This window comes from Delphinus delphis, chromosome 5, assembly GCF_949987515.2.
Source record: "Delphinus delphis chromosome 5, mDelDel1.2, whole genome shotgun sequence".
Taxonomy (NCBI): Eukaryota; Metazoa; Chordata; class Mammalia; order Artiodactyla; family Delphinidae; genus Delphinus; species Delphinus delphis.
This window is the reverse complement of record NC_082687.1, coordinates 138,906,678-138,933,277: the sequence shown is the minus strand read 5'-3', so window position 1 is coordinate 138,933,277 and position 26,600 is coordinate 138,906,678. Positions and strand designations below refer to the sequence as shown.

General features: G+C 57.1%; 1 protein-coding gene across 2 annotated transcripts in view; it reads right to left on the bottom strand.

The window, feature by feature from the left end:
- Positions 1-472: 472 nt before the first annotated feature.
- The window catches only part of CPLX1 (complexin 1), a 37,429-nt gene continuing 11,301 nt past the window's right edge, over positions 473-26,600 (bottom strand). For both annotated transcript variants that reach the window (XM_060011896.1, XM_060011897.1), the window contains exons 3-4: positions 9,111-9,286; positions 473-2,256 (exon numbers count right to left, since the gene is read on the bottom strand). In XM_060011896.1, the coding sequence (XP_059867879.1) occupies positions 2,059-2,256; positions 9,111-9,286 (374 nt within the window). In that variant the 3' untranslated portion in view covers positions 473-2,058. The remainder of the gene's footprint in view (positions 2,257-9,110; positions 9,287-26,600) is intronic.

The following is a 26,600-nucleotide window of genomic DNA, read 5'->3' as shown; positions in this document are numbered from 1 at the left end:
TGAGGGCACAGGGAGGAGGGATGGTACCACCAGACCAACGATGGGCAGGACCCCAGGGCTGAGCCTCAGCTCCCCGCTGGGCCCAAGGTGTGGCCAGCACAGTGGGACCTGGGCCCCAGGGCCCGGTATAGCTGTGGGGCAGGAAAGGCCAGGGATGGGGCCTGTGCTGCAGGTGGGAGACTTGGGGGGAGGGGGCACTGAGGAAGGGGCCGGGCTGCATTTCAAGGGGAGATGGCTCTGGCCGGGACTTCCTTAGGGAGAAAGGGCGGTGGGGAGCCCCTGCAGCGGCCCCAGCAAAAGGGGAAGGTGTTCCCATCTGGCCGGGTGCAGGGGTTAGTGGGGGTCGTCCAACAGGGCCCAAAGGGTGTGCATCCCGGCCCTCCCGCCATGACCCCGGCTGCACCCTCCATCCCCATCGCCTCCCAGGGAAATCAGGGCTCCGGAGGGAATGGCCACACACATTAAATCACTGTGGTGTTTATTGGCTGTGATTCCATCCAGAGAGAACACACGCAGCTGCCCCCGACATGCAGGAGGAAGCGCAGGCGCCGGGACAGACGGACAGAGGACATCCACGGTCTACACTAAGCTCGGCTGCTTGGGCGCCCCACGCGCTGGGGACAGGATGCGGGGTTTCTACGAGACGACGCCCTGTCTGCTCAGAGCTGGCTTTTTAAGGTGTGAAAACAGGCGTTTAAAAAAGACGAGGAACTGGGAGGTGTCGGGGCGCAGCGCGGACGGCGGGGGATGGTGGGGGTGGGCGCCAGGGGTCGGTATTGCCGTCTAGTCGTTATGGCTTCTCTAAGGAGCTGGGGAGGGCCGCGCCCCGGGCCCGCAACACTGGACACGATGAACTTTAGATGTGGACAGAAAGGGCCCCAGGGACCGAGGTGATGGGCTTTCTGTCGAGATAAAACTCCTCAAACACAGAAGACCTCATTTACCTGAGATTCGACATATTGTGATGCAAATTACACAAGGGCAGAGGCCAAGGGGGAGCTGGGAGGTCCGCGGTCGTTTCCGTCCAACCGGGCGGGCTCTGCGGCTGGGACGACCCCCTCGAGGGCCTGCAGGGAGCGGGGCCGGCCTTCCGCGCCACACCCTCCTGCCGGTGCACAGCGCTCGGCCCACAGGGCTCTGGGCCTCCTCCCCGGTTCTGGGTGAAGGTGTGGGTGTTCGGAGGGTGAGGGCAGGGTGTCCCCCGAGCAGCCTCGGAGGGTACAGGAGGTGCCAACCAGGGAGGGGAGTGTGCCGGGCTCATTTGGGCTGCTCACGGACGCCGAAGAGCTTGAGCGACAGGGGTGTGTGAAGGACGGGGGTCTGAGAGTGTCCCCCTATCGCTTTCTCTCCCTTCGTGGAGAGGAGAACGGGCCACAGCAGTCCTAAGAAGCAAAGCCTTCCCGAGGAGGGGGCCGGAGGACAGACACAGGTGGACGAAGAAGGGAAGGGGTGCAGATGGGGAGCGGTGGACGGCAGATTCAGCAACCCGGGCGTCGGTGCGGGGTAGGGCTTGGGGTCCAGGCTGACCCCGGGGGTTGAGCCCCAGGCGCCAGCTGCTCGCCCCTCCCAGCCCCCACCCCGGCCTCACGACCGCGCCCCGTACTATGGCTGTGCTTCCGAGTGTGAGCCCGACAGGCGCCCGCCAACGCAGGGCCGGCCCTTTTGGTGTCCCTGGCCACGGGCCCTGCTGGGTGGGCGGTGAAGGGAGGAGCGAGAAGGGGCTTCCCAGGCTCTGGGGCAGGTCCAATCCACCCGCTGCCGGAGGAGCCCGTGGGCTAGTCCCCGGGGCCTGCAGCCCGGACCGCGGGGGCCGTGGGGGGGCCGGGCGCCCATCCCTCGGAGGCGGTGGCGATCGCGGTGCGGGGATGGGGTGAGAGGCGGGCGGAGGCTCCCCAGGCTTGAGGGGGCCAGGCAGGCGGATAGACCTAGGGCTATGGCTTATATTGGCGTTGGGGGGCTGCACTCTGCTCCCGACATCCCTTCAGGCGCCTCCGCGGAGGGCAGGACGGGGGTGGGCGAGGGGGCGGGGCTCCGGGCTCCTGTCCAGCTCCAGGGGCGTTACTTCTTGAATATGTCCTGCAGCGGCCCGGGCAGGTACTTGATGACCGTGTCCAGGATGCTCTCCTCCTCTGCCTCCGGCTCGTCCCCGCAGCCCGGCGGGATGGCCTTCTTGGGCCGCGTCAGGCTGCCCTCCGCGCTGGCCTCCATGGCGGCCTGGGCCTCGGCCTCGCGTTCCTCCTTCTTCTTGATGCCGTACTGCGGGGGACAGGGCGGGCGGGCTCAGGCGGGCAGGTCCCGGCCCCGGGTCCCAGCCCCGGGAGGGGCGCTCTCGGGACCCGGGCGGGCTAGACCCACCCTGCGCTGGCGGGATCGGCCGAGGGGCCTCTGGAGGCAGCACCTGCGGCTGAGAAAGGCGTGTGCGGGAGCGGACGACCACCAAGAGCCCCGGCAGGGGCGGTCCCCACCCCGGAGGCTGCCGGGAGGGGCGGGGGCGACGGCGGGAGCCTGGACGGGGGACCCCGCTGACGGTGGACCCGCGGGAGAGGGAGCCGGGGCGGGGGGGGGGGAGGACGAAAGTCGCGGTTCTCCGTGGGGGCGGGGCGCTGGCCGTGGCCCCGCCCCACCCTGGCCCCGCCCCCCCGCGGTCCCGCCTTCCGGGGAAGCGGGCGCAGTCCTCAGCCCGCCTTGGGCTGCGGTCCCGGAGCGGAGGGAGCCGGGGCAGAACGCCTGCCCACAGCGGTGGAGAAGCCGGTGTTCTGTGGGTGGCGGGCCCCACGCAGCCCAGATCCTCGGTCCAGCGACATGTGGCCACACCCTCCTGCCTGGCCAAGTACCCCCGGATGCCACCCAGACCCCAGTCCCTGGGGGGTCACTGCATGCTCCGTGTCCGGCGGTCACTTCCAGGTGGATGTCCTGGAACCCCATCTAGGTGTGACCTCAGCAACACCCCTGGGCACTGCTGAGCGCCCCCAATTCTGGTTTCCTGCGTGTGTCTCTGCCCTGAGCCCTCTCCCACATCTCCTCTCATCAGTGGATTGAATGGTGTCCCCCCAAAATTCATGTCACCTGGAACCTCAGAATGTGACCTTATTTGGAAATAGGGTCTTTGCAGATATAATTAGGTAAGAATAGAGATGAGCTCTTCCTGGGCCCTAAATCCAAAGAGAGTTTCCCTGTAAGAGAAAGAAAAGGATGCGCAGAGTAGAAGGTGAAAACGGAGAAAGGGTTCGGAACGACGTTGTCACAAGCCAAGGACACATGCATTGCCGGAAGCCCCCAGAAACCAGAAGAGAGAAGAATTCTCCCCCTCAGGTTTCAGAGGGAGCACAGCCCTGCTGACACCTTGATTTTGGGCTTCTAGCCTCCAGAACTGAGGAAGTAAGTTTCTAGGAGACGAACCCCCCCTCCGCCAGGCCCATCAGCGTCCTCACCAGCCCTCCCGGAAGAACAGCACGGATGCGCGTGCGCCTGCGGCCATGAGACCAGGGAAACACCTCCTGCCTTAGGGCTGCTGGGAACCTGGTGGGACCAAGCTGGCCTGGTGTGTTGGGGGGCAGGTCGCCCATCTGGGGGGCAGAGCTCAGGACCCTCCCAGGCTGGGGAGAGGGGTGCCCCTTGGCCAGGTCTGCGGTCCTGGCTCACACATTAGGGAATGTCTGGGAGCAGAAGCACTGATGAGGTAAAGAGGAAGCACTGGAGAGCATGTGTGGGTGTCAGCGATGGTGGATTATCCGTTACTGACAGGCAGAACCCTCCTGGGGAGCACACAGTGCAGGACTGCTGGCCCTGGGGAGGATCCCCCATGCCCGGCCATCTCTCCTCACCAGCCCCTCCTGGAAGAAGCGGTGGGCTCTGCTTCTGGTGCTTGTGGCAGGTGTGGGTGTGTGTGGGGGGGGGAAGGGCACCCTGGCCCTCCAAGAAGACCCTTCCCTCTGTTTCCAGGTTGGGGGGGTGGGGGCTGGCTGTGTCCCACTCCCCAGCTTACTGAGGGAAACCTCTGCACCCACCTCCTCCCTCGAGGCTGCGGATGGCTTCAGGCATGGCGGAGGCAAGGCCCACGTTCAGCAGAGTCTGAAGAGGGAGGCCATGCTCTCGGCCCACCGGTGACCAGAGCGCAGCCTGGGTCCCCTCAGCCAGAGGCGGCAGGGATGACGGGTCTGTCTACCCTTCTTCAGCAGGGGCTCCAGGCAGCCTGAAGGCCCCTGTGCACCGTGAACAAGAGCCAGGAGCGGGGAGAGGGTCTCCATGCGGGGTGGGGGGCGTAGGGCACCAGAGTATATTCTGAGCAGCGGCACGCTACCCAGAGGGCCTCCCCACTGAGCACCGTCAGGTCAGCTCAGGGTGGAGAGTGCGACAAGCCGACCAGACTGCAGCCACTCGGGTGGACTGGCCCTAGGAGCACAGCCCTCCTCCCGGGTCACCACACCTGCCGCGACCTCCTCACCACGGGGGGCTGTGGTGGCCGAAGCCCACACACACTCACAGCAAAGGTGCACATGCTCAGGGGAACACACGGTGCTGGCGGAACGGGCGGGTGACAGTGGCACACACGTAAGAGCGGGAACATGCGGTATGTGGTCGAGCAGAGGGGCCTCCCTGACTCGGGGTTGGGAAGGGACCTGTGTCAGGTCCTCCCCTCTAGGGTCCAGGAAGGAGACTCCAGGCCCCAACCCAGCTGCTCCAGAGGCTCATTCCGAGGCTAACGCCACTCTGGGCACACCTGAGGGCCACCTTACTCTCTGGGGTGCCGCCAGAGCCTGGCTCTGATGTGGTCTGGCTGCGAGCCTGTTTGGACACCCCCCATCCTCCCCAACCACTGAGACGGCAGGGCCCCACCGCACACCCCGTGGCCGGGAGGGAGCCCAGGGCGGCCGGCACCCTGGGCAATGCGGTACTCCTTACCGGTGGGAATCCGTATGTGCCCACACCTGTTACTCTCAGCACAAACCTGGGATGTGGGGGCCGGACCGACTCGGACCCACCAGCTCGGCGCTGGCTTGAGGGTGGTTGTGGCTCGAGGCTGCGGAACGTGGGCAGCAGGAAGCACCAAACCTGGCAGTGCGTGCGCAAACCAGAAGGTGGGTATGCAAATCAGGAAGAACGTATGCAAATGACGCAGGTGGGCCCGCCTCCTCTCCAACCTGGACCCGCGCAGCTCAGCGCCTGCCGGCGCGTGAGATGGTAAGTCCGGAATGCAGACGAGGTCGCCTGGGGAGCCGGGCGCCCAGACGACGCGTGACCCCGGCCTGGCCCCTCGGCCCCCACCTGATGGAGCCCCCGCTCCGACCCGATGGGGCCCTGTACGGCGCAGCTCGATGGGATCCCGTGCCATGCAGCTCTGCACCCTCTTCTCTGACCAGCCTTGAGGTCTGGAGGTGGGTAGGCAGACACGGCACCAGGAGCCCCGGGGCCAGCGAGGGCCACTGGGGGAGACACACCTGAAGGCCAGGGTTCCCACCTGTGGGGAGCAGGAGAGCAGCAGGGAGCTGCCTAAGCACACCGGGTGGAGAAGGTCTCTGAGGACACGGGTGTCCCGCGGACTTCGCGGGGGCAGGGCCTGGGGGCGTGGGGAGGGGGAGGGGTCGGTGGGCAGGGGCGCCAGGCGCTGAGCTCCCCTCAGAGTCAGGACAGCCGGGGCTAGGGGTGTGCTCTGGCCTGCACCCTGCATCGCCAGGGGGCACCTGGGGCTCCTGGGGCCCCAGCGTCCAGAATGTGGCAGGCCTGTCCTGAGCTGCCTCTGACCCACGAGTGGGGGCAGCTCACCATCGCCCTCTTCCCTGCACACTCCCAGGCCTGGCCCAGTGGCCACCGCCTTGGTTAGCTCTGCAGTCACCCAGGAAAGGCCCCCACCCGGCAGACTCAGCTCTGTGCTGGTCGGGGGGGCCCCAGCAGGCGTCTGTGTGCTCCCCAACACACCCCACACCGTCCCTGCAGGCCGCCCTCCAGGAACGGGCCCTGGCGCACTAGTCCCGCCTAAACCCCCGACAGCAGGAGAGGAAACCTGGGCCCAGCCAGTGCGCGGGGCGGGGGCCGCCTCTGACCCCTGCCCTGGCCACTGGACTCGGCGGACACCACCCCGGCCCCTGGGCGGCCCAGATCAGACCCCGGATGTGCGCAGGAAGCAGGCCCGGGCCCGGTGGGATGAGGCCTGCCGCTGCGGCTGGTGGAGCCACGGCGGGTCTGGGCGTTGGCGGGGGCTATAGAAGCAGCCCGGGGCCCGTGCAGGCGGTTCAGAAGCGAAGGCGCTCACCCGCCCAACGCGGGCCCCAGATGGCGGGGTGCTCGTCTGGGGAAGCAGGACCCCTGCCCAGGGGACCCACGGGGCACAGGCTGGAGGGCCCTGGGGCTCTGCCAAGGGGTGCAGCCCTCCATGTGGCCGCCCCGGAAGCTGGGGTCCTGAGGACGGGGAGCACATGATCCATCGCCCGTCCCTGGCTGGGGGTGGGGGTGGGTGAGGGTCACCCTGCCCCCTGGCCTCACATGGAGCCGCAGGACCTCAGCTGCCCTCAGGGCGGGGCACATCCCCACTTCCACTGGGACTCACTCTGTGACCTTTAAGTCCCACTAGATGTCCCAGAGGACGAAGAGGACCCTGGAGCTGATGCCTATCCACTCACTCATCACTCACTCACACACTCATTCACTCACTCACTCACTCACTCACACACTCACACACTCATTCACTCACTGCTAGCTCAGCATCCCAGCGCAGGTGCAGGCCGGCAAAGCTCCCGTCCTCCCCGTGAGGGCAGGACAACGAACAGCTCACACGTGAAAAGCATGAGCGCCACAGGCGAAGGCAGGTGCAGAGCAAAATGAAACAGGCAAGGAGTGGGGGCGGGGGGAGGAGCCTCAGGGGGCTCCAGAGAGGAGCAGTCAGCCATGCAAAGGCCCTGGGGCAGTGGGAGCCCCGTTGGGGGCGGGGAGAGGTCACCGCACATGTAGGGCTGGGGCCCTGGGAGAAATGGGGGCCACTGGCGGGTGTGGAGAGAGGAGGGACAGAAGGGCCTTTCCTATTAAAGGCAAAACGAGCGGAGTGTGTTATGCACAGAAACCCACACTGTCAGCACCTGCCCCACCCCCACCCGGCTGAGCCGTGGCCCCAACCTACATGCATACCTGAGCTCCTGGACAGTTCCCGAGGCTTGGGGCAGGGCTCACCGGGCAGCTGGCTCCCAAGGGGGGAGGCTGGGGAAGCCGTGCCCACAGCGCCACACCCCGTGGGGGCTCCGACCTGGCCACACACTGGGACCTGTTTTGGGGGCTCGAGGGCTGGGATGAATAAGTTCACCCCCCAGGATTCCCCACTAGGTGTCCACCTGGGGCCAAGCCATGGCTGGCAGGCTGGCTGAACAGAGATGGACAGTGGACAGACGGACCTCCCCATCCTTCCCCGCCATCTCTCGGTCTCTGTCCCACCCTCGGGGCTACCCCCCATTACTCCCGTCTCAGAAGATACTCTGCCTGGGCGGCTCTCACTCTGTCTCTGTCTCTCTGTTTCTGTCTGTATCTCTGTCTCTCTATCCTCTGACTCCCCCCAGCCCTGTCCTCCATTTCCCGATGGCTACGCTGATGTCCCCCAGCACAGCCTGAGTGGGGTCTGGCCGTCTCTGCTGTCTGATCCATGGTGCGCACTTCCTGGCTCTTCCGCAAACAGCTCAAAAAGCCTTGAGTCCTCAAGTCAGGACGGCAGCAGGGTTGGTCCTGGGGGTGGGGGGCTCACGAGCTGCCATCCCAGCAAAATCAACTCGAACTTTCTGCAGGTCCCAGGAAAGGTGCCCAGTGACCAGTGGGGGGAACATCACGGTGAGTGGCCCCCATGCCCCCATCAATGTGGGGGACCCCTTGTGGGCTCAGAGACCTGCAGGCGCCCCGCCTGTGCCCCCACCTCAGCTTCTGCATCAGGCTGAGGTGCTGAGACACCAAGTAGGTGGGAGGGTTCTGCGGTCTGAGCCGTCCCGCCCCGAAGCCCGGGTACCTTGGCTGGTCCCCCTAGGGCTGGGGACTGTGGAGATGCCCTCAGGAGGCCCCCACCGCCCCCACCTGGCCCCCTACCCACAGATTTCATGCCCAATGTCTGGGAGCGCTTCCCTCGGGCCCAGAGACGGGGGTGTCGGGGTGAGGGGCCAGGACAGAAGCAAGCGAAGCAGCATCCCCCAAACTGAGCTCCCCACCTGGGCCCCAGGACCCAGTGGCTGGAATCGAGCACCTTCGACGGAGGGGCCTGGCCTGTGCGGGGCCAAGGGCGGCGGGCGAGCCCCGAGATGGTGTGGACCTCGGGAGGCCACGTGGCTCAGGGATGCCCTGGGCTCCTAGGGAGGGCTCCTGTCCTCCACCTGGCGCCCAGCCCAGCCCACTCCGGACAAGGCCAGAGCTGCTGCCCACACTTGCCCTCTCCCGGCCTCTCCAGCCCTTCTGACCCAGGCGCAGGATGGGCAACTGAGGCTGGGCGGTGGACATGCCCCTGGGGCACAGCCCACCTGTGGCCTAGCTGCCGACTCAGCCTCATACACCCACCCCTGCTCTGGGCCTCGGTTTCCGCACCTGGAACGATGCTCTCACTGCCCTCACGCACAGGGGAAGGTCGCCCAGATGGTTCTGGAAAAGGTCGTGGCCTCCAACTTGCAGCCAGCCCCCAACCAGACCTCACAGCTCGCAGGTCCGCTCCCCCAACACCCTGCTTGAGGCCCACCCAGGGGTGGTGAGGTGCCTCCCCCGCCCCTGACGACCCACCGACCCAGGGCCTGCCTGTGGGCCAGCCCCTGACTGCGCTGCGCCGCCCCTGCCTCCGGGCGGACCCCCGCCGGGTCCTCTGGGGCAGCCCCGGGGTCGGCAACAGGAAGAGCTGGGCTAGGGTTGAGCCCGTGTGAGGAGCCCGGGAGCATGGGAGCGGGTCCCTGCCGTCAGGCCCAAGAAGGACTCGGGGCCGCGCAGAGTGAGCCCCGTCCCGGTGAGCCCGTGTGGCAGGCGTGCACCCTGGGGTGCGGTGAACCCGGCGGCCTGTGCCCCTCCCGCCGGACCACCCCAGGTCTGCTCTAGAGCTGCAGAGGAGGGGGGCGAGGGGGGCGAGGGGGCCCCCGGCGGCAGCACCGCGCCCCTCGCGCGCGCACCTTGTCGCGGATGCCCTGGCGCATGACCTCGCGCTCGGCCTCCATCTTGGCGTACTTGGCCTTGCGCTCCTCCTCCTCCTGCCGCAGCGCTTCCTGCCGCTCCTCCTCCTTCTTGGCGGCGTCAGGGTCCTTCTCCTCGTCGCCCCCGAGCATCTTGCCCATGTCCTTGGTGGCCCCTGGGCACAGGGAGGCGGCAGTCAGGCAGGGCCCGCCCTCTCCCTGCCTGGCTCCCGTCCAGCAGGGCGGCGGCCTCAGGCCTCTGGGCCGCGGCTGCGTGTGCGTGAGCTCCTGGGGTGGAGCGTGTGTGTCTGCCAGTGTCTGAGGGCAGCTGTGCGTGTGTGTGTGCGCGCGCGTGCGTCTTCTCCGGGCCCGAGTGCAGCAGAGGCTCAGCCTCCCCAACGTGGCAGCGTGGCTGAGTGCACGGCTGTGTGGGCTGAGGCGCCGGGGACAGGCGACAGGCGTCTGGCGGGCTCTCGGTCACTGTGCAGGGCTGCTGGCGGCTGCATGTGGCAGCCCCAAGGCCATAACTTCTCTGCCTCGCCAGCTGCACTTTCCTCGCGAGCTCCTGACTCACAGGCGACAACAAACACCTCCTCGGATGCTCTCTCTGGCTCGGCCCCCGGGACAGAGATGCGTGATTACTGCCTCAGAGCGTGGTCCTGGCCCGCGGTGGCCCCAGCCCCACTGCACCCGGATGCACGGGCGTCATGGGGAGGGGCGCACAGGGGTTAGCGCTGCGGGTCAGCCGACCTCAGCCCCTGCGGCCAGTCCCCCAGAAGCGCCCAGCACATACCCACACATGGCCTACAGGCATGAGGCCAGCGCCCCGTCACCCCTGCACACCCCCTGGGAACCAGCCACGCTCCTGAGTGGACCCCGGGCCAAGTTGCTGCCCTGTTACCGCCGTCCTGTCCCCCGCCTCTCCAGCCACCGGTCTCTGCAGGTCCTGCCTCTGCCCTCTCATCCCGTGATGGTCCCTCCCAAGCGCGGCCCAAGGCTAGCTGAGTCCACGCCTCGGGAACAAGCCGCGAGGTGGGTGTGTGGCTGCTGACACCACCACCCCTCTACGCCCATACCCAGGGGTGCCCCCTTCCCCGCCCTGGCTTCGAGGCCCGGCTCTGTCCTGCCCGCTTCTCTCGGAGTCTCCACTGTGCTGTCCTCAGCGCTGCAGGGACTCCTGTTCTGTTCTGAGGCTGCACAGGTCCGTGCAGCACGGAACCTGGAGAGACTCCCTGCCCTGAGACACCTGCACCAATGATGCATCTGCCCGTTCCTCGGGAGTGACACCCCTGCCCCGTGTGGGCAGAGGGAACCACTTGGTGGGAAGGGGGCAACTTCTGGTTGAGTGCTCTGGGCTGAAAACTAGACCTCCGTCGGGCCGGGCCACGCCTGCACCACGTGGGCCTTCCTAGCTGCTGAAACTACTACAGGGTCGCAGGGTAGTTGCCACCAGTCACTGCAGGGACGGGGAGCCCGCCTGGATGGGGCTCGGCCGATGGCACAGATACAGATGCTAACAGAAAACCAAGAGCCTCGTGTCAGTTTCCACCCACATCTGCAGAATTCTGCAAAGGAGATTTCAAGCCAGTGGCTCACAGAAACTGGTCATGAGCAGGGCTGCTGATACACTGTCTCATCGCTCCCTGGATGAGGGGCTGGCATCTCCCCACCTCTGGGGCCGCCGTCCCCGGCGGGCGGTGGGGCAAGCAGGGACAAGCCCCAGTCCGCGAGCAGCTGCAACCTTCCCAGCCTCCCTGGCCGGCGGCCCAGCTTCTACGCAAATCCCCCCTTGAACAAGCTCGTTCACACTAAAGTGAGAGTGACCGATAGCTCCTTCTGCCCCCTGGAGAGCACTGGCATCTTAAGGCAGAGGTGGGTGAACCAGTCTCGTCTACATCTCTCTCCCAAGAGGGAAAGTGGGTGGAGGCTGGGGTGGGGGCTGGAGGGGCCTCCCTGCCTGGGTGGTCTGGGGCCCCAGACCTGCTCCTCCAACGTGCTGTGTGGCTCTGGGCCTAGTGGTCCAACAGGCGTTTACTGAGCACCCGCCGTGTGCTGAGCTCTGCACACCAGGAGCCCCACCCCAGACCAGGGGTCTGGCCCTGCCCCCACTGGAGCGCCGGGCTGACCCCCGGAGGCAGAGAGCTACCCCAGCACACGGAGGGGACTCTGGAGGCCGATGGTCTCTCCACGGCCAGGGCGGGGCACCAACACTCACTCGACCGCGGTGTGGACGCCCGTTACCAAGATGGGCACCGACGCTGCGGGCCCTCCCCCGTGGCCCCGCCCTTCGCCCGACCCCGCCTCCGCACGCGGCCCCCGCACCGTCCCCACGCGGTGCCCAAGGCTGGACCGAGAGCCGCAGCCCAAGCCTCCCGAATCCCAGGCGGGGGTCCCGCAGCCGGCCGTGCCGGCCACGTAGAGGTGTGGGCACAGGGGCCGACCCCACCCCTGCCCTAGCTCTTCTCGGAGCCTCACCTTGCCGTGACTAGTGGGGAGGGGGGCGCCGGGGCAGGGGCGGCGGGTCCCAGCCCTCCTTGACAGTCAAAGCCCCAGGGACGACCTCAGCGCAAGATGAGGTGGCGGCGCCTCTCTAACCCTGGAGCAGGTCCCACACTTGGGTGCGGGTTACGCAGAAACCCAACAACTAGGGAGAACTTTCTAGAACAGCGTTCGCGGGGTGCCCGCACAGGAGGAGACGGGGTCTGCCCACACACCGGCCTGTGGATGGTGGACAGGAGCTGGCCCAGGCCTGCCCTGGCCTCCGCCTGCCGCAGCTCTGCGCCATCCCTCAGTCCACGGCCCCCAGGTTCTCCTCCCTCCCTGACGTAATACCCACCCCGACTCTGTAGGAGATGAAGATGCTAAGATTTCTCTGCAGGCCTGCTGGGGGGCGACGTGGAGTGAGGGGCTGCGATGTTCCTACCTCAGGGCCTTCGCACCTGCCGTTCTTCCTTGCGCTGAATTCCCGAACCTCCTCCTACTTGCTCCCGACCCAGGGTCTTTCCAGGCAGGTTTTCCTGGGACTCCGTGTGTGCACTGGTGGCCCCTGTGGTCAAAACCCTTCTCAGCGTTCACCACCTTCGCTGCATCCGATTATGCTGCCTCATACGTGATGGAAACGATGTCTATTTAAACAGTACGTAAATTAAAGCTGACCCCTATAACTTCATTTGGAAATAATTTTAGGTTTACAGAAGAGTCACGCAGGTAGTCCAAGGGCTCCTGAGCGCCAGTGGCCAGCATCACCCCGTGTTGACCCTGGTACGTTCATCAAAGCGAAAATGACCTACACTCTGCCATCGGCCAAACCACAGGCCGTATTCAGACGCCACCACCTTCTCCACTAATGTCCTTTTCTGTTCCAGGATCCAATCCAGGGCACCATGTTGCATTTAGACTAAAGTCAATTTTTTAAAAGAGAAAACTACTTTTTAAACTTGAAATAAAACTATGGGAAAAATTATGAAATTTAATGAAAAGCTAAAAAACACCTAAAGAAAGAAAGATAATTGTCAGGCTTACGGATGGGGAGACTCCATAATGTAATGTCTGTTCTCCACAAACTGAGTCACAGATCTGTGCAGTCGCACTCAGACTCTCAAGAGCTAGAAAGGGGGGCTTCCCTGGTGGCGCAGTGGTTGAGAATCCGCCTGCCAATGCAGGGGACACGGGTTCGAGCCCTGGTCTGGGAGGATCCCACATGCCGCGGAGCAACTGGGCCCGTGAGCCACAACTACTGAGCCTCCGCGTCTGGAGCCTGTGCTCCGCAACAAGAGGGCCGCAACAGTGAGAGGCCCGCGCACCACGATGAAGAGTGGCCCCCGCTTGCCACAACTGGAGAAAGCCCTCGCACAGAAACGAAGACCCAACACAGCCAAAAATAAATTAAAAAAAAAAAAAAAAGAGCTAGAAAGGAAATTCTGTGACAATTGGCAAGTGAAGAGTGTTGCATAAAGAAATGCAAAGGCCCCTGGTCAGGAGACACCGCAGAGAGAAACAGAGGAGGTGAGCCTCCTTGCCAGGAGGGGCCGCCATGCGTGGGACATAGCATGCAGTTCTGCAGGGGAGGGAGGCAGAGTGACCGAGTGGACAGACTGCCTGTAGACCCACAGACACACAGACACGGGGCTCGGACACGTGGCCAGTGACAGGAAGTGGAGACGAGAGCCATATTTCCCTGGGGTGACTGAGCTCCTTGTGAGAAGCATGAAACTAGACTCTCACGTAACACCACAAATTTTTATTGATTATCAATCTGAATATGACCCCAAAATAAAGCGGGCCCTGCTCACCACAACTAGAGGGGGCCCGCGCACAGCAGCGAAGACCCAACGCAGCCAAAAATAAGTAAATAAATAAATAAATTTATTAAAAAGAAAAGTAATAAAAAATAAAAACAATTCCATTAGCAATGCTGACAAAAACATAAAAATCTATGACTATATTGTTAATAGATGTGCAAGTCTGTTTTACCTAAGACTATAGAATTGTTGAGAGAAATCTGAAACGACCTAAACAAATAGACAGATACACCATGTTCATGGGCTCAGCACTGCTATGAGATCAGTTTTCCCGAACACTGGATTCGGTGCAATCCCAAACAAAATGCAAATAGGCTTTTTTGAACGAATTTACCGGCTCATTCTAAAGTTTATATGGAAATGGCAAAAGGCCTGGAATAGACAAAACAATTCTGCAAAAGGAGAACAACTTTAGAGGACTTACCCTGCTTGCTTCCAAGGTCTATATAATCCAGACAGTATGGTACTGACAGGAGAAGTGACATGTGGACCCATGGAATGGAATAGACAGTCCAGAAATAGACCCATATATGGTCAAGTGAGTTTTTGACAAAGTTGCAAAGATTATTCAGTGAAGAAAGGATAGCCTTTTCACAAGCGGTACTAAAACAATGAGATATTCCTACGCAAATGCACAAACAAACTCATAAATGTCTTCCCTAACCTCACACCTTATACAAAGCTCAGTAACAGACCTAATGGAAAAGCTAACATTATAAAACTTCTAGAAGAAAGCATAAAAGAAAATCTTGGTGACCTTGACCTAGGCAAAGATTCCTTACACAGCTGACAAAAAGCATGAGCCTTAAAAGAAAAACTGATACATTGGACTTCATCGACAAAGAGCTTCTGTTCTTCAAAAGACACTGTTAAAAGAAAAAAGAAAGAAAAGGCAAGACTGTGAGAATATATTTGCAGACCATACGTCTGATAAACTCATATCCAGAATACATAATGAACTCAAGGACAAGAACACAAACCACCTGATTTTAAAAACAGAAGCTCTGAATAGACGTTTTACCAGAGAAGAGACACAGGTGGCAAGTAAGGACCTGAAAAGACATGCCTGCTCTTACAAAGAGTGATCAACACGCTCGGTCGTTAGGGTGCAAACTGAACTCACAAAGCGGGACCACCAGGCGCCCACACGATGTCTACGACAAGAAAGACCAAGCATGTGCCCGGAAGCTGGGGGGGACCCAGGACCCTCACCCGTGGCCGGCAGGACGGCGGGGGTGTAGCCGCTTGGGACGGCAGTTGGACAGTTTCCTATAATTCAACATGCACATCCACCGCAGTCCCACTCCTCGGCACCTACCCAGAGAAATGGAGACGCAGTGGGAACGGCATGTGCAGCCCAATCTGTAACAGCCCCAAAAGAGAGGCCCCTCAATGCCCGTCAGGAGGTGAACGGACACACGAAGGCTGGTCCGTCCACCCGAGGGCACTGATGCTCTCGGCAGTGTGGAGGAATCTCAAAACCTTTACGCTGAGTGAAAAAAGCCAGGCACAAATTCTATGACTTCACTTATGTCAACAGAAGTGCAAATCCATGTATGGTGACCGCAAACACGTCAGGGTTGCCTGGGCCCCAGGGCAGGTGGGGGGCTGCGGGTTGCCAAGGGGCCGTGCAACAGTCAGAACCCAGGGAAACGCACTTTACCCAGGCAGTGCTCACCCGGCGTCAATCACATCACACCCAAACTGATCTAAAGCCCTAACAAACGAGCAATGAGACGTGTGATACAGGCCGTCTTCCCCAGTCATCACCCGGCCGTCTTCCCCGGTCGTCACCCGGCCAGATCCAAGTAATGAAAAGATGACCAAACCCATAACTTTACAAGTTTGAGTTTTAGAAACATGTCCCTGATTAACCCTTAAGTTGAAGGGGAAATAAAACTGAAATTGTAAAAACTCTAGAAAGCAAAGAAAAATAAGCACTTTCTGTCTAAACTGGGATCCATGTGGCTAAACTGGGATCCAAGGCTAAGCTGGGATCCGCGGCTAAGCTGGGATCCGCGGCTAAAACTGTTTCTGGAGGAAAAGTTATAGCCTTTAATTTTAAAGAAGAAAAAGAGAAAGTTTAGGAACTTCATTATTACCTTTAAAAAATTGTTTTCGAGGGTCTACTGAATTTCATAAGGAGAAAAATTAAGGGGTATTACACTATAAAAGGAGATATCAAATTCTCTCTCCGCACCCACCTCTTTTGCCGGTGACACGACCATATACCTAAAAAACTCATGACACTCCAGTGAAAACCAACCAGAACCAATGATGGAATGTGGCAGAATGACTAAGTGCAATATTTATAGATAAATAATTGTTAAAATTTGCCTCATACTATCAATAACAAGCTAGAAACATAAATGAAAACAATGGTCCATTTACGATAATTATAAATGTAGAAAATCGGAATACGTTTAACAAAGAGACCTATGGCACCTGCACGTAGAAAATATCTCCTTAAATGTGACGGCTTTGCACAGACTCTTGAGCTTCCTGACGGGCTGGCTCAGTGTCATGAAGATGCCAGTCCCTCCAAAGTTAATATACGATTGTACACAACCTGGGTTACGCTTCCAACGGAAACTCCAATGAGTCTTTCTTTTTTCTTTTTTGGGGGTTTAGATAAAGTTAGGGTTCACGTGGCAGAATAAATGTCAGAGGAGATCTGATCCAGGTGCCTTACGGATGGGAAATGGCATCCCTGCTGTGGGTCCTGGAAACACCTGGAGAGTAACAGTGAGAAGGTCATTGACTGGAGATGTTGTTTCTTTTAAATTTTTTTAAAAAAATTATTTTATTTATTTATTTTTGGCTGTGTTGGGTCTTCGCTGTTGTGCACAGGCTTTCTCTAGTTGCGGCGAGCGGGAGCTACTCTTTGTTGTGGTGCGTGGGCTTCTCATTGCGGTGGCTTCTCTTGTTGAGGAGCACGGGCTCTAGGTGTGTGGGCTTCAGTAGTTGTGGCACATGGGCTCAGTAGTTGTGGCCCGCGGGCTCTAGAGCACAGGCTCAGTAGCTGTGGCACATGGGCTTAGCTGCTCCACGGCATGTGGGATCTTCCCAGACCAGGGCTTGAACCCGTGTCCTGTGCACTGGCAGGTGGATTCTTAACCACTGCGCCACCGGGGAAGCCCTGGAGATGTTTTAAATGCGACCATGTCTATTGCTGGGGAGCCCAGGAAGGTGCCCCCGGAGTCTGGCGGGGGTGTGCTCCCAGTGGGTTGGGCCGCAGTCACACTCAAGCGCATTCAGAATCCACTCACCCACCCACCCTGCCGGCCCCTCCCTACATCCATCCCAATGAACCACACCCGTCCCTGGAGGAGCCGGTGCTGAGGCCGCTGACTTGGCCTGTTTGTTTCGGTTGCAGCCCCTGCAAATGGCTGGAGACGAGCTGACCTCTAGGGCACAGGGCCACGCGGCCACGATGCCCCCGTGTCAGGGAGTCCCAGGCGGCCGCGGGCGGGGGGCTCCACCATGCGCTACGAGGGCCAAGTGCAGACAAGGAGAAAAAAACCCTGTGTACGTTTTTATGATTATCTAAAGACAGAAAACAGATTGGCAGGTTACAAACCAGGTTCATGCCAAACCTAGATCCTAAAAACCACAGCCCGTGTTGTTTTCAGACTCATGGAACGTTCACAAAGAGCAATCGAATGTTCGTCCACAGCCTGAAGAGGCTCCCCTCACAGTCATCCTCATGGCCATCACTTAAAACCCAAACAAACCAAAACCAACCCAGGGAACAAGTGTCGGCCAGGATGTGGAGAAACTGGAGGCCTGTGCACTGCTGGTGGGAACTTAAAATGGTGCAGCTGCGTGGAAAGCAGTATGGAGGTTCCTCAAAAAATTAAATATAGAATTACTATAGGATCCAGCAAATCCACTTTTGGGTATAAACTCAAAAGAACTGAAAGCAGGAACACTGAAAGCAGGAACACTGAGAGAATTGAAAGGAGATGTATGTACCCCGTGCTCACAGCAGCAGCATCACAATAACCCAAATGCCCACCGACAGATGACGGATAAACAAAGTGTGGTCCATCCATACGATGGAATACCATGCAGCCTTTAAAAGGAACGCGATTCTGACACACGCTACAGTGCGGGTGAACTTTAAAAATATCATGCGAAATGGAACAAGCCAGACACAGAAGGACAAATACTGTACGATTCCACTTACATGAGGTCCCTAAAGTAGGCAAAATCAGAGAGACAGAAAGTAGATGGTGGGAGCCGGCGGGGGGTCAGTGCTTCACGGGGACAGAGCCTCAGTTTGCGAAGATTGAAAAGTTCTGGAAACGGATGTTGACGGCTGCACAGCAACGTGAATGTACTTAATGCCACTGAACTGTGCACTTAAGAATAGTTAAGGGGCTTCCCTGGTGGCGCAGGGGTTAAGAACCCGCCTGCCAGTGCAGGGGACGCGGGTTCCAGCCCTGGTCCGGGAGGATCCCACATGCCGCGGAGCAACTAAGCCCGTGCGCCACGACTACCGAGCCTGCGCTCTAGAGCCCGTGCTCTGCAACAAGAGAAGCCACCACAATGAGAAGCCCGCGCATGGCAACGAAGAGTCGCCCCTGCTCGCCGCAACTAGAGAAAGCCCGCGCGCAGCAACGAAGCCCAATGCAGCCCCACTCCCCCCAAAAATAGTTAAAATAGTTAAAACGGCAAGTTTTATGTCACGTACGTTTTATCCCAATAAGAAAAGAGAAAATTTAAATCAATTTATAATCCCATGTCTCAAAAAAACCTGTCAGGCTGCAGAGACAACCTCAACATGTTTTCAAAGTAGGAATGAGACCGAGTGTCTGATGGCGTCTGGAAAGCAGACAGCACGACAAACAGGGAAACTGGGAACAAAAGCCCTCCTCCCAACCCTACAGACGTGAAGTTTCTCTTATGCGTTAGAAAACACGAGTGAAACTACAGTCGCTGCATTTCTGGGAGCTTGAGTACCATGCGATGCAAGATCTAATGAGATCTTCAAGGCAGCCAGCCTGCAAAACCCCTGGGGCCCGGGCCTCACACCTGGGCTCCGGCCTGTTGCGGGGGTGTGGGGGGGGCAGGGGGAGGCGAGCTCAGCCGACAGCAAGGGCACCGCCCCAAAGAGGTGGAGCTTCAAACTCCGTGGACGTGGACAGGCACCTGCTCGGGTCGAGGGGACGGAAAAGGGCACAAAGATATGCGAATTCAGGAAAAAGTGAGGGAGAAACAGCTGCATTAGACGTTAGATGTTAGAATGATCAAGTAACATCTTTACACTCTATCCATACACTTGAAAACCTGCGTGAAGTAGATTTTCTAAAAAATGTTGTCGAAAACTCAGAACTATGCCTAAGAATTCACAGATGCATTCTTTCAAACAGTCAAGAAACAGATAATTCTTACGATATTTAGAATGTTCTTGGAAGGGAGGAAAAGAAGGAAATCCTCCCGGTTATTTCTGTGAAATCAGCACAAGAAGATGCCAACACTCGGCGGGGCGGGCCAGGCTCCCACGGAAACAGCAGTGCCAAATGCTAAGCCAGAGATGGGACTGAAGGTTGGCATTTCTTACAGAATTCTACAGAAAGGGTTCATTTTAGGGATGCAAAGGTGGCCCGATCAGAAAGCAGTTATGTGCCGACGCTGTTGGGGGCCCCCAGCCCGCCTGGTGCGGCAGGGACCGTGTGCCTGTTCCCAGCCCCCGCCCAGGGTCCCGCACGGCCTCTCCCTTCCTCTCCTGTGGAGGGTGTTGAGCTGAGGGGGCCGCCCCGCAGGAACGAGGGCAGGGGCTGAAGCTCTAGCTGTCCCCGGCCCGCCTGGAAACCGGCCTCAGGCCGTGGTCCACACACTTGACCATCCCAACGGCAGGCGTCCTCGGTAACACAACCCATCTTAAAGCCGCTTAATGGAGGCGTAGCGGCCATGGTATAAATCACGCAATTAGACAAACGTGCACATCCATGAAGCCACCACCGCGGTCAGGACACTGGGCACATCCGTCCCCCCGAGGTTCCTGGTGGCCCCGTGTAATTCCTCCCACCAAACCACGTGCAGACGACCGCTGACCTCCTTTCTGTGCCTGCAGGTCACTCCCCAGAATCTTATATAGACACAGTCACAGCACAGGCGGCCATCGCGGGACGGGGCTGGCTGTTCACCGAGGTGGTGCTTTGCTGAGTGCCCACCGTTCCTTCCCCTTCAGGGCCGGTAGGGTGGGCACCGAGGGTGTGTCCGGTCACCGGTAACGGACGCAGGGTTGCTTCCAGTTTGGTCTTTGTGGATAAGGCCGCGCAGACAGTCTTGTGTGTGTGCCTGCCTCATTTGTCGTGCGGGGATACCCACGAGTGGGCACCGAGTCGTGTGGCAAACCGAGGTTCCACTTTTCAGGAACTGCCAACTGTTTTCCAAAGTCGTTGTGCCGTTTTAAACTCCCACCAGCGTGTACGGGGCCCCATTGCTCCGCGTTCCCGCCAGCACGTGTTCCTAGGTGCCCCTGAAGTTCTAACCGCCACGGCGGGTGCGAGGCAGCCGCTGCCTTTCTCTCCTAACAGGGATATGAAGCATCTTTTTATGTGCTTAGTAGCTATTTTTATATCTTTTTTGACAGAATCCCTATTCAAATCGTTTGCACACTTTCAAAAATGCACTTTTTATTTTAGAACAATCTTAGATTTACAGAAAAATTATGAAGAGAGGCAGTACAGAGAGTTCCCACGTGCCCCGCAGACACGTAACGTTAGAGTAGCGCAACTGTCACAGTCGAGGAGCCCACGTCAAGAACGTTGTTACTAACCGATTTCCACAGTGTCTGCCTGCGGTTCCCTCTCTGTTCCGGGATCCCATCCAGGGACCGTATACATCAGTCGTCACATCTCCTTAGGCGCCTCTGGGCTGCGACAATTTCTCAGACTTTCCTTGTTTGATGACCTGGCCAGCTTTGACGAGCGCTTTGCGGGAATTTTGTTTGTCTCTCAATTAGGATTTGTCTGATGTTTTTCTCTTGATTAGACTGGGTGATGGGTTTGGGGAGGAGGACCCCAGGGGAGGCAGTGCCCTTCCCATCCCTTCCCATCCCATCTAGGTCATGCTCTCATTGTGACCTGCCACCTCGATCTCCCAATTTGAGCTGAGGGCTATGGTCCACCTCCTTGAGCTTCTGCCCATTTCTTTCTTTCTTTTTTTTTTCTTTAAAGTCATGTGCATGAGATATATATATATATATATATATATATATATATTTAATAGATTTTATTTATTTATTTATTGGCTGCATTGGGTCTTTGTTGCTGCACGTGGGCTTCCTCTAGCTGCAGTCAGCAGGGGCTACCCTTCGTTGCGGTGCATGGGCTTCTCATTGCAGTGGCTTCTCTCGTTGCAGAGCACGGGCTCTAGGTGCGCAGGCTTCAGTAGTTGTGGCATGCGAGCTCAGTAGTTGTGGCTCGAGGGCTCTAGAGCACAGGCTCAGTAGTTGTGGCGCACGGGCTTAGTTGCTCCGTGGCATGTGGGATCTTCCCGGACTGGGGCTTGAACCCGTGTCCCCCACATTGGCAGGCGGATTGTTAACCACTGCACCACTAGGGAAGCCCCTTCTGCCCATTTCTTGATTGGGTTGTTGATCTTATTATTGAATGGTAATTGGTATTCTGGATACAAGTCCAATTTTATTAATCTTCTTAACTAACTTTGTTCATCCCCACCCCCATTTCATTAATTTCTATTTTGATCTTTATTTCCTTTCTTCTACTTATTTTGGGTTTTGTTTGATTTTCTTTTCCTAGTTTCAGATGTTGGAAGTTGAAGTTAAGGGACTTTCCTGGTGGTCCAGTGGCTGGGACTCCGCACTCCTAGTGCAGGGGGCCTGGGTTCAATCCTTGGTCGGGGAACTAGATCCCACACGCCACAACTAAGACCCGACACAGCCAAATAAAATATAAATAAATAAATATTTTTAAAAAAATAAGTTGAAGTTAATCATTTGAGACTTTTCTTCATTTCTATTGAGGTGTTTAGTGATATAAATTTCCCTCTAAACATGACTTTTCTGAATCCCACAAATTAGTTTTTAAATTTCCATTCAGTTTACAATAATTTCTAATTTCCGTCTTAATCCCTTCTTGGCCCCATGGGTTGTTTAGTTTCCAAATATTGGGGGGATTTCCCAGATATCTTTCTGTTGTGTACTTCTTGTTTCGTCCCAGTGTGGACAGAAAACACATTCTGCATGGCTGGAATCATCTATGTTTATTGAGACTGGTTTTGTGGCCAAGAAGAAGGTCTATGTGGGTAAGTGCTCTGTGAGTGTCATCTGAAGCGTCTGCAAGAAGAAGGTCTATCTGGGTGGATGCTCTGTGAGCTGTGAGTGTCATCTGAAGTGTCTGTAGAGTCAGTTGGCCAGGCCGGTTGGCAGTGTGCTCAGGTCTGTGCGTCCTGAGTGTCGCCCCCCGAACCTGCAGGTTGTCTGTTTCTCTTCTAAGTTCTGCCGGTTTTGCCTCACACGTCTTGAAGCTCAGTTATTACTCGTAGAAATGGTCGGGACTGTGGTGTCCTCTTGATTAACGGCTCCTTTCTCACTGGGATAGGGCCGTCTTCACCCTCGGTCACAACCTTTGCTCTGAAATCTCTGTCTGACACTGATGTGGCCCCTCCAGGCTTCTTTTGATTAATATTAACATGGCTTCTCTTTTTCCATCTTTTTATTTTTCCCTTATTTGTGTCTTCATATTTCAGGTGGGTTTCTTATAGGCCTCATAAAGTTGGGTCTTGATTTTCTACCCAATCCAACATCTCCGTCTTTTACGAGAAGGCTCCCAAGAGGAAGCGCAGAAGAAGCCACAGATCACCAGGCATCCCTGAGAATAAGAAGAAGGGACGACCTCGGTTGTGGGGAAAATTATCCTGACTAAACATGGCTCTGCTGCCACCTAACAAAGCTTAAAGACAAGAAAGGAAAGAATCAAACTGTCTCTAAATAAGCTGATCGCATACTGAGCAAAGTGCGTATATTTAGGAAAACAGAAATGCCAGCAGCGACCGGGTGAACGAACTCACAATGTGTGGCGTCCAGTGCAAATGTTCCAGGCGCGCAGAGAAGCGGGAAACACAGTGTAACGAGGAAGGACCGACAGCGCTGACTACATACACACGGACGGCGAGAGTATCTAGAACCTCACAGAGTTAAGTGGCAAACGGCAAGCGTGGAACGGTAAATAACAGAACATTCACCTAAAACGTAGAAATCATAATAATGGCAAATACTGGGTGTTCAAAAATTTTGCTGAGTGGATGAAAGATGCTAAATCACACTGTTATCCCCAAAATGTAATTAAAAATGAGATCAACTCTCTCCACCCAATCGGCAACAGTTTGACAAAACCCATGTTGGGGAGCGTGTGTGTGATCTGCACGATGGAGCCTGGCCGCGGCATATTTTAGCGAGATCTACTTAGAGGGCAGTTTGGGAACGTGTGGCAGAAGATTAGCCGTGCACATCCTTCTGCCGTATTGTATTCATGTCAACAAAGACATCGCATGCTATTAATACCATGTATAAAATAGATAACTAATGAGGACCTACTGTATAGCTCAGCGAACTCTACTCAGTGCTCTGCGGTGACCTAAATGGGAAGGAAATCCAAAAAAGAGGGGATAAGGACTTCCCTGCTGGCGCAGTGACTAAGAATCCGCCTGCCAGCAGGGGACATGGGTTCGATCCCTGGTCCGGGAAGATCCTACACTCTGCGGAGCAGCTAAGCCCGTGCGCCACAACTACTGACCCTGTGCGCCACAACTACTGAAGTCCACGCACCTAGAGCCTGTGCTCCACAACAAGAGAAGCTACCGCAACGAGAAGCCCACGCACCGCAAGGAAGAGTAGCCCCCTCTCGCCACAACTAGAGAAAGCCCGCGCGCAGCAACAAAGACCCAACACAGCCAAAAATAAAGAAATAAAATAAAGAAATTTTTTTAAAAAGAGGGGATATATGTATACGTATGGCTGATTCACTTTGCTGTACGGCAGAAACTAATGCAACACTGTAAAGCAACTACACTCCAATAAAAATTAATTTAAAAAACCCAAAACACGAGGATATCGTGGTTTCCTGAAGGCCACCCTCCGCGGCCACAGCACTGCCGCCTGAGCACAAGGACACGCCTGAAAGACAAGGCTCCTGCTTGACTTCTGTCCCACGCGCCACCTCTTGAGGCCTCACGTTTACTGTTTATGGACCTGGGTTTTGTTTATCTGTTTCCGACACTAGAATGTATGCTTCATCAGATGGAGACTCTCCGTCTGTGTGTCTCGCTTATGGTTAAGAACTCAATAAATATATATTGATTGACAGGATGTAAGTGCAGGAATGCCCAGTGCAACACTGTTTATGAGTGTAAACAGGCTGGATGTGTGATGCACAACATTCGGTACTGGTTAAGTCAATGGTCGTGAATTCATTCAAGTGCAATGACAGGCATCTTAATACCAGATGTCCCGATGTCAGGCATCCTAACACCAGGCGTTCCAATGGCAGGCGTCCTAACCCCAGGCGCCCTAACCCCAGGCATCCTAATAATACCAGACATCCTAACTCCAGGCATCCCAACACTAGACGCTGCAATACTACTTACCCTAATACCGAGCATCCTAACCAGGTGTCCTAGTACCAGATGCCGTAATACCACTTGTCCTAATGTCGCCGTACCTCGTTTTTCTGTGATTTGCTTTGTGGTCCTTTACAGATACTGTGTTTTTCACAGACTGAAGGTCTGTGGCAACCCCGCGTCAAGCAGGACTGTTGGCGCCATGTTTTCGATAGCATGTACTCACTTCATGTCTCTTGTCACATTCTGGTAATTCTCACAATGTTTCACACCCTCTACCAGCAAAAAAGATTATGACTCACTGAAGGCTCAGATGATGGTTAGCATTTTTTAACAGTAAAATTTTTTAATCAAGATATGTACACTTGATGTATCTTGTTTTAGATATAATGCTATTGCACACTTAACAGACGACACTGTAGTGTAAACACATCTTTTATTTGTACTGGGAGACCAAAACATTCCCACGGCTCACTTTACTGCGACACTCTTTATCGCAGTGGTCTGCCACCAAACCCGCAATATCTCTGAGGTCTGCCTGCACTGGTCTTCTCGACACCCGGCGGGCTCACTCCAGCTAACCCTGTGCTCCATGTCCTAATTCCAGGAGGTCTAACAGCTGATGGTACCGAGTTCTAGTGAAACATGCTGGATCGAACGCACGTGCTTATCTAAACCGCTTTCCACAACCCCACTAAAACTGGAGCGAGGAAACGTGAAAGTATAATTCCACGAGGACAAACAGACAGGAGAGGAGACAACAAGGTGGCCGAGGTATCCAATTTGGGGAAATGGAGAGCAGACGTGCAGGGGGCACCCAAGCAAGAACAGGGGGAGAGACCGCTGCACAGCTCACGTGCAGGCAGAACCCAGGCTGACTCTGGTATCAGAGGCGCTAGGTCCTGGGGGAGGGGCTGAGGTCTGCACGAGGGGCACCTGCGCGCCACGCCCTGGGGACCCACCACCCAAGCGGCAAGGGGGAATCAAAAACCCGTTTCGCTGGAGAAACTGAACCAGAGCCCCTCCAGGCTCAGACCAGTCTCAGGCACTGTGGGGGCAGAGGTGACGCACCCACCTACAGACAGGGGTCAAGGGGCTCTCTGTTTCCCGAAACTGGGGACCTCGCCAAGCCCCCACCCACTGCCCTGCTCACGAAACCCACCATCCAGCCACGCAGAATCTGTTTCTGGAGAAATGGAGCCACGCCTCCCAACAAGACCGAAAGATGCTACCATCTGGGGCTCTCCAAACATAAAAGCCAGCTTCCCACATGTTTCTCCCACAGGTAAGCCAGAAGTCCCCCACAGCATGCAGGACTTCAGCCAGGCTTTCAGAACTCACCCGGAGAGCCCCCAGCATGAAGGCGGCACCCAGACAGGCAAGGGTGCTCAGAGGAGACAGTACAAGGGCCAGGGGAACCCTTGAAAGGGAGGGCGTTCAGAATGCATGGAAGAGATTTTGGAAGTTAAAAATGTAAATGCAGACATGAAAAGTTCAGTTGAAGAGTTAGAAAATGAAATGAAGGAAATATCCCAGGAAGTAGAACAAAAGATAAGGAGATGAACAACGGGCAAGAAAACAGAAGGAAACAGAGAATCAGAGCAGAGCGGCCCAGAGCTGAGAGGGCCAGGTGAGGGCTCAGCAAGGAGGCAGCCAGAGCCCTGTCCCCGGGCCGAGGAAGTGCACCCGCAGGGGGTGAAAGAAGACCCACAGCAAGGTCCTGAGAGTTTGAAATTTCAAAATGCCAAGTCAAAGAGGAAACTGTAAAAGCCTCCAGAGAGAAAAGCAAACTGGTCATGTAGAAAGTACTGGAAGTGAGAGCAGCATGTGACTTAATAGCAACTTTAGAACCTGCAAGACAACTGAAAAAAGGCTTCAAAATTCCAAGGAGGAATTCTTTAAAATCTACAACTTTATACCCAGCCCAACTGGCAGCTATGCCCCAAGGCAGAATAGACTCCATGGCCCTCCTGCGCACCCTCTGTTGGAAAGTTCCCAAAGGCCCAGCAGGAGAGGAGAGAGGAGAGGGGCCTCGTCCGTCAGGCGGGACAGCGCACAGTGCTGATGGGGTGGAATGTGCCCGAGTCCAGATGCGTTAACTCAGGGCAAACCACAGATTCAGGAGCAAAGAGCGTCGTCAAGGCGCCTGTTGCCGAGGGGACATGGGGGGAGGGGCAGGAGGTCTGTCCCAGCTCAGGGCCCCCACCCATTCCAGGAGACCAGCGGAGTGTCTGAGATGATCCACGAGCGCATTACTGAGGAACAGCGGGGACGCGTCCACAAGGACCGCTCCTTGCTGGTACTTTCCGTTCCAACGGGCTCCTTGGGTCTGGATTCGAGTTATACCTGCAGCCCCACCTCTGCCAGGAGGATGGGAGGAAGGTGGGCAAATATTTACAAACTGTTCCTGGAACTTGGAGTTAAGTCTGTACTGATTCTGTAGCTCATCACCCAAAGGGCGAGTTTCGTCTAAACCTGTCTACACAGCAGACAGAAACCTCCCTGAAACACGCACTGTTCAAAGGGCTGCTGTCAGGAAATGACGCTGTCCCGCGTTTTCTGTCTAAAGCTGTTTTAAGCCATAGTCACCGTGGCAGGC